This window comes from Telmatherina bonti (genome assembly GCF_933228915.1).
Source record: "Telmatherina bonti genome assembly, chromosome: 1".
NCBI lineage: Eukaryota > Metazoa > Chordata > Actinopteri > Atheriniformes > Telmatherinidae > Telmatherina > Telmatherina bonti.
Window position 1 is genome coordinate 45,458,058 of NC_136619.1, and position 12,073 is coordinate 45,470,130.

General features: G+C 48.8%; 1 protein-coding gene across 1 annotated transcript in view; it reads right to left on the reverse strand.

Annotated features, from left to right (window-relative positions):
* The window catches only part of galr1b (galanin receptor 1b), a gene marked incomplete at both ends in the record, with an annotated part of 59,427 nt that overhangs the window by 10,129 nt on the left and 37,225 nt on the right, over nucleotides 1-12,073 (reverse strand). The window contains one exon of the mRNA XM_079264971.1: nucleotides 4,437-4,502. Coding sequence (XP_079121097.1) covers nucleotides 4,437-4,502 — 66 coding nt within the window. The remainder of the gene's footprint in view (nucleotides 1-4,436; nucleotides 4,503-12,073) is intronic.

Here is a 12,073-nt window from a genome sequence, read left to right on the forward strand (position 1 = left end):
AAAACTTTCCTGTTATATTCCCAAACATTCCCCAAACACTCCTGTTATATTCCCAAACATTCCCAAAACATTACTGTTATTTCCCCAAACCTTCCCAAAAGGTTCCTGTTATATTCCCAAACATTCCCAAAACATTATTGGTATATTCCCCAACATTCCCAAAACATTCCTGTTTTATTCCCAAACATTTTTGTTATATTCCCAAACGTTCCCAAAATGTTCCTGTAATATTCCCAAACATTCCTGTTATGTTCCCAAACCTCCCCAAAACACAATGTTATATCCCCATACATTCCCAAAACTTTCCGGTTATATTCTTAAATTTTCCCAAAACATTCCTGTTATATTCCCAAACGTTCCCAAAACGTTCCTGTTATATTCCCAAACGTTCCTAAATGTTCCTTTTATATTCCCAAATTTTCCCAAAATGTTCTGTTATATTCCCAAAATTATCCTAAAATCTTCCTGTTATATTCCCCAAACATTCCCAAAACGTTCCTGTTATCTTCCCAAAAATTTCCTAAAATCATCCTGTTATATTCCCAAACCTTCCCAAAAAGTTCCTGTTATCTTCCCAAACCTTCCCAAAACGTTCCTGTTGCATTCCAAAACTTTATCAAAACTTTCCTGTTATATTCCTGAATTTTCCCAAAATGTTGCTGTTATATTCCCAAACGTTCCCAAAACATTGCTGTTATATTCCCAAACGTTCCCAAAACGTTCCTGTTATATTCCCAAACATTCCAAAAACGTTCCTGTTATATTCCCAAGCATTCCCAAAACGTTCCTGCTATATTGCATAACCTTCCCAAAACTTTCTTGTTATATTTCCAAACTTTCTCAAAACTTTCCGGTTATATTCCCAAATTTTCCCAAAACGTTCCTGTTATATTCCCAAATATTTCCTTAAATCTTCCTGTGATATTCCAAAACCTTCCCAAAAACATTTCTGTTGTATTCCCAAACGTTGCTGTTATGTCCCCAAATGTTCCCAAAATGAGTCTGTTACATTCCCAAATGTTCCCAAAACATTCCTGTGATATTCCCAAACCTTCCCAAAACATTCCTGTTATATTCCAAAACGTTCCGAAAACTTTCCCGTTATATTCCCAAACCTTCCCAACACGCTCAAAACATTCCCCCAACTTACTCAAACTGCTGAACATGATCAACTACTGAAGACAATGAAACACTTAAAGGGAGTTTAATAATTCCGTCTAATGATTGTTTATTTCCTCTAAAATAATAAACATTCCCCTAATATTCCCAAACATTCTACACACTTTTTGAAACCCTCCCAAACTTTTCCTGAATATTCCCAGTTGGTACAGACATCAAGACAGGCTCGTCAGGGAACTTTTACTGGGAATTTCTGTTCATGTTCAAATGTGGAGCCCAGAGATTAGAAAATCCCAGTTCAGATCTATTCCAGCTGGGCCATGTCCTTTATTTCCAGCTTGGCCGGAATATTTGTGGCACAAGGATCAAAGGTAACTCTTTTCTTCGCTTCAACACCAGGGCTTTGTGGGTAAACACAACCTAAACAAACATGTGTCAAACGAAACCAGATCAGATTCCCGTCAGACGTGGAAGAAGTAGGTGAAAGTTACATAGACCGGATCTGATCCAGGTTTTGATGGAACAAAAAAGTTAAACCAGTTTCGTTTCCTTCTTCAAGTTGTGTCTTCACCTCTTTTCATATTGCAGCGCCTCCTCTGGTGGAGAGTGGAATGTTGTTCCGCAACTGATCTGAATCCTGATCCTACCTAGCCCCGCGGACTATCCTGCTGGGAATGTACCCCTGCACTCTTCATTCCTTCCTCTGAGTATCCGGCCTCCTTGGGTTTTTCAGCCTGCTCACTCATCTGGCTCTGAACAACCGGGCTGGTTGTCCATGGCAATTTTATCTGCAGGCTCTGATGGTTTTACTGGCTGTAACAAACAAGCTGCTTCTATTTCTACCTTCCTGTTCTGAGTTTCTGATCCAGAAGGATCAAGGACGTGGTTTTTCTTCTTCTCATCATGCTCTTCACCTTTAAAATCAACGTCTTCTTGGTTTTTTACTCAAATCCAAACTTTTTTCAATCTGGATCCGGCAACGGCCATCAAATGTCCCCAGATTCTTCCAAGTGATATTCCACCTCCATTAAATGTCTTCAGTTAAATGGGTCCTGACTTTCCAAAAACACTCCTGGATCACTCCTACTTGTCCTGGGTTTCCCAGACTGGAATCAAACATCCTGTTGCTGTCTTCATGAAACATCTTTTCTTTCTGCTCTCCAACATCTATAAAAGCTGTTCTGAGGAGAGCAGACGTCCTTCTGCAGTCCAACAATCCATCATTTTTCCCACAGACGGGAATGTTCTACCTTCCCACAGCAGTTTATGTCCTTCTGGACAGTGATGAACAACAGGAAATCCAAACACAAGGATGGCAGCTAATCCGTCCCCCACGCCAGACTGCTTCTGCATGGACCTGAACACGTTTCGTCTGGCTGGAAAACTAAACTGTTCCACAGAGAAGGAAAAGCTCAACTTGCCAAACTGAACCAAGCAAACCCAGATTTCCTGAAAGAACCTAAAATACCACCTAGAAGTGAACCAAAAGGAACCAAAAGGAAGTGAATTTGTTCTGTCAGAGAATGTGGGTACTTCTCCACAAGGAGCCTCTGGACATCAGATTGATAAGTCCCTTTCTTACAGTTTTAGATTTGGCTGTTGCTGAATTTCCATATTAATGCTGGAGCTGACGAGATGACCGGGGTGACGGAAGGGAGGAAGTAAACAGAAGAGAAGGAGAAACCAGAAAAGAAAAAAAAAAACAGAAAAGAAAATGAGACACCAGATAAGAATCTACAGGATGCTGAAGCAGAGAAAACCTGCGACTCTTCAGGAGAAGCTAAAAGACAGACGAGCTGGAAAAAAGCAGTAATGAGGAAGACTCAGCGAGACCTCCACCTGCTGGAGGAGACGGTCCTCCGTCTGTCCAGACGTCCTGCAGCTGGCTGATAAGGTGGGGATTGAACCAGCAATCCTGTAAACATGGCGTCACGGTGACCCCTGGGTGGGACAGGATCGTCTTCTCTCCCATCAACGTGAAAATCTAAAAGCAGCTTCTGATTAAAGTCTTTATTAATATTTTATGATTCATGTGTTTGTGGATCTGCAGCTTTAATAAAGTCTCTTATCGTCCGAACCATAAAACTCTGCAGCGTTTCCGTCTGGACGACGCCTGAAAGTCCTCAGAGAGACGTCCTCTATTCTTAGTCCGCTGTCTAAATATTTACCCAGCAACCTTTGTTCCTCCTCAGCCGGCCGGCGAGCGGCAGGAGCTGGAAACGTCCCGAGGACGTCTGCAGTCTGTCTGCTGACAAGCAGCACACGCCGTCCCACCTGTCCCACCTGTCCCACCTGTCCCACGTGTCCCACCGCCGTCCCACGTGTCCCACCTGTCCCACCTGTCCCACCGCCGTCCCACGTGTCCCACCTGTCCCACCGCCGTCCCACCTGTCCCACGTGTCCCACCGCCGTCCCACCTGTCCCACGTGTCCCACCGCCGTCCCACGTGTCCCACCTGTCCCACCGCCGTCCCACCTGTCCCACGTGTCCCACCGCCGTCCCACGTGTCCCACCTGTCCCACCTGTCCCACGTGTCCCACCTGTCCCACGTGTCCCACCGCCGTCCCACGTGTCCCACCTGTCCCACCTGTCCCACGTGTCCCACCTGTCCCACCTGTCCCACGTGTCCCACCTGTCCCACCGCCGTCCCACGTGTCCCACCTGTCCCACCGCCGTCCCACCTGTCCCACGTGTCCCACCTGTCCCACCGCCGTCCCACGTGTCCCACCTGTCCCACCGCCGTCCCACCTGTCCCACGTGTCCCACCGCCGTCCCACCTGTCCCACGTGTCCCACGTGTCCCACAGCCGGTATAGGGGACATGCAGCGTCCTCTGTGGACGGTTTACGGGTTGAAACTGGGACATAAAACGTACAGAATAAAACCTTTGTGTTTATTATTGGATCCAAACAGAAACGCCATTATGTTTCTGGATTTTACGTCTTATTTTCTAGTTTTGTTTTATTTCCTGTTTTATTTTCTAGGAATTGTTCATCCCAGTGTTTCCAGTTTACTTTCCTTCCTGTTCCCACATGTCCCTCTCTATGTTGTCTTTGTTCATGACCAGATCATTGTGTTTCAGTCCCTTAGTGAAAACTTCCATCGTTCTGCTTTCAGTCCTGCTTTTGGATTCGATAAATAACAAAACCATCCAAACAGATGGTGGATGACCTTCATGATTCTCCACTGAAACAAAGATGAGGATGAAGGTGCAGATCATGACGTGGCCGAAGATGAAGAGGAAGAATTAATATATAAAGATGACAAATATATGAATGAAGATAAGTATGAGGAGGAGGATGCAGGTGAGAACCGTACCTTTCTTTTAGAGTGTTTTGACCTTTTGGACACGTTCTTCATCTTTCTGTGAAGGTGACATAAAACCTGCAGCGACACCAACACAGCACAATTACTTCCTGATCAATGATCAATAAACCTGATTCCCTTATTTCACCTGAAAACATTAGGTCTGCAGACACACACTGACCCGCATCTGACCTACATCTGACCCGCATCTGACCCACATCTGACCCACATCTGACCCACATCTGACCTACATCTGACCTACATCTGACCTACATCTGACCCACATCTGACCTGCATCTGACCCGCATCTGACCTACATCTGACCCGCATCTGACCTACATCTGACCTACATCTGACCTGTATCTGACCTACATCTGACCTACATCTGACCCGTATCTGACCCACATCTGACCTACATCTGACCTACATCTGACCTACATCTGACCTACATCTGACCCGCATCTGACCTACATCTGACCTGTATCTGACCTACATCTGACCTGCATCTGACCTACATCTGACCTACATCTGACCCGCATCTGACCTACATCTGACCTGTATCTGACCTGCATCTGACCTACATCTGACCCGTATCTGACCCACATCTGACCTACATCTGACCTACATCTGACCTACATCTGACCTACATCTGACCCGCATCTGACCTACATCTGACCTGTATCTGACCTACATCTGACCTGCATCTGACCTACATCTGACCTACATCTGACCCGCATCTGACCTACATCTGACCTACATCTGACCTGCATCTGACCTGCATCTGACCTACATCTGACCTACATCTGACCTACATCTGACCTACATCTGACCTACATCTGACCTGCATCTGACCCACATCTGACCTACATCTGACCTGTATCTGACCTACATCTGACCTACATCTGACCCGTATCTGACCCACATCTGACCTACATCTGACCTACATCTGACCTACATCTGACCTACATCTGACCCGCATCTGACCCGCATCTGACCTACATCTGACCTGTATCTGACCTACATCTGACCCGCATCTGACCTACATCTGACCTGCATCTGACCTGCATCTGACCTACATCTGACCTACATCTGACCTACATCTGACCTACATCTGACCCGCATCTGACCTACATCTGACCCGTATCTGACCTACATCTGACCTACATCTGACCTACATCTGACCTACATCTGACCTACATCTGACCCGCATCTGACCCGCATCTGACCTACATCTGACCTGTATCTGACCTACATCTGACCCGCATCTGATCTACATCTGACCTACATCTGACCTACATCTGACCCGTATCTGACCCACATCTGACCTACATCTGACCTACATCTGACCTACATCTGACCTGCATCTGACCTGCATCTGACCTACATCTGATCTACATCTGACCCGCATCTGACCTACATCTGACCTACATCTGACCTACATCTGACCTACATCTGACCTACATCTGACCCACATCTGACCTACATCTGACCTACATCTGACCTACATCTGACCTACATCTGACCCACATCTGACCCACATCTGACCTACATCTGACCTACATCTGACCTACATCTGACCCACATCTGACCTGCATCTGACCTACATCTGACCTACATCTGACCTACATCTGACCTACATCTGACCCACATCTGAGCCACATCTGACCTACATCTGACCTACATCTGACCCACATCTGACCTACATCTGACCTACATCTGACCCACATCTGACCTACATCTGACCCACATCTGACCTACATCTGACCTACATCTGACCTACATCTGACCCACATCTGACCCACATCTGACCTACATCTGACCCACATCTGACCTACATCTGACCTACATCTGACCTACATCTGACCTACATCTGACCCACATCTGACCCACATCTGACCTACATCTGACCCACATCTGACCTACATCTGACCTACATCTGACCTACATCTGACCTGTATCTGACCTACATCTGACCCACATCTGACCTGCATCTGACCCACATCTGACCTACATCTGACCTACATCTGACCTACATCTGACCCACATCTGACCTACATCTGACCTACATCTGACCCACATCTGACCCACATCTGACCTACATCTGACCCACATCTGACCTACATCTGACCTACATCTGACCTACATCTGACCTACATCTGACCTACATCTGACCTGTATCTGACCTACATCTGACCCACATCTGACCTGCATCTGACCCACATCTGACCTACATCTGACCCACATCTGACCTACATCTGACCCACATCTGACCTACATCTGACCTACATCTGACCTACATCTGACCTACATCTGACCTGTATCTGACCTACATCTGACCCACATCTGACCTGCATCTGACCCACATCTGACCTACATCTGACCCACATCTGACCTACATCTGACCTGCATCTGACCTACATCTGACCCACATCTGACCTACATCTGACCCACATCTGACCCACATCTGACCTACATCTGACCTACATCTGACCCACATCTGACCTACATCTGACCCACATCTGACCTACATCTGACCTACATCTGACCTACATCTGACCTGTATCTGACCTACATCTGACCTGCATCTGACCCACATCTGACCTGCATCTGACCCACATCTGACCTACATCTGACCTACATCTGACCTGCATCTGACCCACATCTGACCTACATCTGACCTACATCTGACCTACATCTGACCCACATCTGACCTACATCTGACCTGCATCTGACCCACATCTGACCCACATCTGACCTACATCTGACCCACATCTGACCTACATCTGACCCACATCTGACCTACATCTGACCTACATCTGACCCACATCTGACCTACATCTGACCTACATCTGACCTACATCTGACCCACATCTGACCTACATCTGACCTACATCTGACCTACATCTGACCCACATCTGACCTACATCTGACCTACATCTGACCCACATCTGACCTACATCTGACCTACATCTGACCTGCATCTGACCTGCATCTGACCTACATCTGACCCACATCTGACCCACATCTGACCCACATCTGACCTACATCTGACCTACATCTGACCCACATCTGACCCACATCTGACCCACATCTGACCTACATCTGACCCACATCTGACCTACATCTGACCCACATCTGACCCACATCTGACCTACATCTGACCCACATCTGACCTACATCTGACCTACATCTGACCCGCATCTGACCTACATCTGACCTACATCTGACCTACATCTGACCCACATCTGACCCGCATCTGACCTGCATCTGACCCACATCTGACCCGCATCTGACCTGCATCTGACCCGCATCTGACCCGCATCTGACCCACATCTGACCTACATCTGACCCACATCTGACCTACATCTGACCTACATCTGACCTGCATCTGACCTGCATCTGACCTGCATCTGACCCACATCTGACCCGCATCTGACCTGCATCTGACCCACATCTGACCCGCATCTGACCTGCATCTGACCCGCATCTGACCCGCATCTGACCCACATCTGACCCGCATCTGATCCACATCTGACCTGCATCTGACCTACATCTGACCTACATCTGACCCACATCTGACCCGCATCTGACCTGCATCTGACCTGCATCTGACCCACATCTGACCCGCATCTGACCTGCATCTGACCCGCATCTGACCCGCATCTGACCCACATCTGACCCGCATCTGATCCACATCTGACCTGCATCTGACCTACATCTGACCTACATCTGACCCACATCTGACCCGCATCTGACCTGCATCTGACCTGCATCTGACCTGCATCTGACCCGCATCTGACCTGCATCTGACCAGCATCTGACCCGCATCTGACCTGCATCTGACCCACATCTGACCCACATCTGACCTACATCTGACCTACTTCTGACCTACATCTGACCTGCATCTGAACTACATCTGACCCACATCTGACCCGCATCTGACCCACATCTGACCCACATCTGACCTACATCTGACCCACATCTGACCCACATCTGACCTGCATCTGACCTACATCTGACCTACATCTGACCTGCATCTGACCTACATCTGACCCACATCTGACCTGCATCTGACCTACATCTGACCCACATCTGACCCACATCTGACCTACATCTGACCTGTATCTGACCTACATCTGACCTACATCTGGCCCGCATCTGACCCACATCTGACCTACATCTGACCTGCATCTGACCTACATCTGACCTACATCTGACCTACATCTGACCCGCATCTGACCTACATCTGACCTACATCTGACCTGTATCTGACCTACATCTGACCTACATCTGACCTACATCTGACCCGCATCTGACCTACATCTGACCTGCATCTGACCCGCATCTGACCTACATCTGACCTACATCTGACCTGTATCTCACCTGCATCTGACCTACATCTGACCCACATCTGACCTACATCTGACCCACATCTGACCTACATCTGACCTACATCTGACCTGCATCTGACCTACATCTGACCCGCATCTGACCCACATCTGACCCACATCTGACCCACATCTGACCTGCATCTGACCTGCATCTGACCTACATCTGACCCACATCTGACCCACATCTGACCCACATCTGACCCGCATCTGACCTACATCTGACCCACATCTGACCCACATCTGACCCACATCTGACCCGCATCTGACCTACATCTGACCCACATCTGACCCACATCTGACCTGCATCTGACCTGCATCTGACCTACATCTGACCCGCATCTGACCTGCATATGACCCACATCTGACCCACATCTGACCTACATCTGACCTACATCTGACCTACATCTGACCCGCATCTGACCTACATCTGACCTACATCTGACCCGCATCTGACCTACATCTGACCTGCATCTCACCCGCATCTGACCTACATCTGACCTACATCTGACCTGTATCTGACCTGCATCTGACCTACATCTGACCCACATCTGACCTACATCTGACCCACATCTGACCTACATCTGACCTACATCTGACCTGCATCTGACCTACATCTGACCTACATCTGACCCGCATCTGACCCGCATCTGACCCGCATCTGACCTACATCTGACCTGCATCTGACCTACATCTGACCTATATCTGACCTACATCTGACCCGCATCTGACCCACATCTGACCCACATCTGACCTACATCTGACCCACATCTGACCTACATCTGACCTACATCTGACCTGCATCTGACCTACATCTGACCCGCATCTGACCTACATCTGACCCGCATCTGACCTACATCTGACCTACATCTGACCCACATCTGACCCACATCTGACCTACATCTGACCCACATCTGACCTACATCTGACCTACATCTGACCTGCATCTGACCTACATCTGACCCACATCTGACCTGCATCTGACCTACATCTGACCTGCATCTGACCTGCATCTGACCTACATCTGACCCACATCTGACCCACATCTGACCCACATCTGACCCGCATCTGACCTACATCTGACCCACATCTGACCCACATCTGACCCACATCTGACCCGCATCTGACCTACATCTGACCCACATCTGACCCACATCTGACCTGCATCTGACCTGCATCTGACCTACATCTGACCCGCATCTGACCTGCATATGACCCACATCTGACCCACATCTGACCTGCATCTGACCTACATCTGACCCACATCTGACCTGCATCTGACCTACATCTGACCCGCATCTGACCCGCATCTGACCTACATCTGACCTGCATCTGACCCGCATCTGACCTACATCTGACCTACATCTGACCCACATCTGACCTACATCTGACCCACATCTGACCTACATCTGACCTGCATCTGACCTACATCTGATCTACATCTGACCCGCATCTGACCCGCATCTGACCCGCATCTGACCTACATCTGATCTACATCTGACCTACATCTGACCCACATCTGACCTACATCTGATCTACATCTGACCTACATCTGACCCACATCTGACCTACATCTGACCCGCATCTGACCCGCATCTGACCTACATCTGACCTGCATCTGACCTACATCTGACCTACATCTGACCTACATCTGACCCACATCTGACCTACATCTGACCCACATCTGACCTGCATCTGACCTGCATCTGACCTACATCTGACCTACATCTGACCTACATCTGACCCACATCTGACCTGCATCTGACCTACATCTGACCTACATCTGACCTACATCTGACCCACATCTGACCCGAATCTGACCTACATCTGACCTACATCTGACCTACATCTGACCTACATCTGACCCACATCTGACCTACATCTGACCCACATCTGACCTACATCTGACCCACATCTGACCCGCATCTGACCTACATCTGACCTACATCTGACCTACATCTGACCTACATCTGACCCACATCTGACCCACATCTGACCTGCATCTGACCTACATCTGACCTACATCTGACCTACATCTGACCCACATCTGACCTACATCTGACCTACATCTGACCTGCATCTGACCCACATCTGACCCACATCTGACCTACATCTGACCCACATCTGACCTACATCTGACCCACATCTGACCTACATCTGACCTACATCTGACCCACATCTGACCTACATCTGACCTACATCTTACCTACATCTGACCCACATCTGACCTACATCTGACCCACATCTGACCTACATCTGACCTACATCTGACCTACATCTGACCCACATCTGACCCGCATCTGACCTGCATCTGACCTGCATCTGACCCACATCTGACCCGCATCTGACCTACATCTGACCCACATCTGACCTGCATCTGACCTACATCTGACCTGCATCTGACCCACATCTGACCTGCATCTGACCTGCATCTGACCCACATCTGACCCGCATCTGACCTGCATCTGACCTGCATCTGACCTACATCTGACCTGCATCAGACCCGCATCTGACCTGCATCTGACCTACATCTGACCTGCATCTGACCTACATCTGACCTGCATCTGACCCACATCTGACCTGCATCTGACCTGCATCTGACCCACATCTGACCCGCATCTGACCCGCATCTGACCTGCATCTGACCTGCATCTGACCCGCATCTGACCCGCATCTGACCCACATCTGACCCGCATCTGACCCGCATCTGACCTGCATCTGACCTGCATCTGACCCACATCTGACCCGCATCTGACCTGCATCTGACCCGCATCTGACCCGCATCTGACCCACATCTGACCCGCATCTGATCCACATCTGACCTGCATCTGACCTGCATCTGACCCGCATCTGACCTGCATCTGACCTGCATCTGACCCACATCTGACCCGCATCTGACCTGCATCTGACCCGCATCTGACCCGCATCTGACCCACATCTGACCCGCATCTGATCCACATCTGACCTGCATCTGACCTACATCTGACCTACATCTGACCCACATCTGACCCGCATCTGACCTGCATCTGACCTGCATCTGACCTACATCTGACCTACATCTGACCCACATCTGACCTGCATCTGACCTGCATCTGACCTACATCTGACCTACATCTGACCCGCATCTGACCTGCATCTGACCTACATCTGACCCACATCTGACCTGCATCTGACCTACATCTGACCTACATCTGACCCACATCTGACCTGCATCTGACCTGCATCTGACCTGCATCTGACCCGCATCTGACCCACATCTGA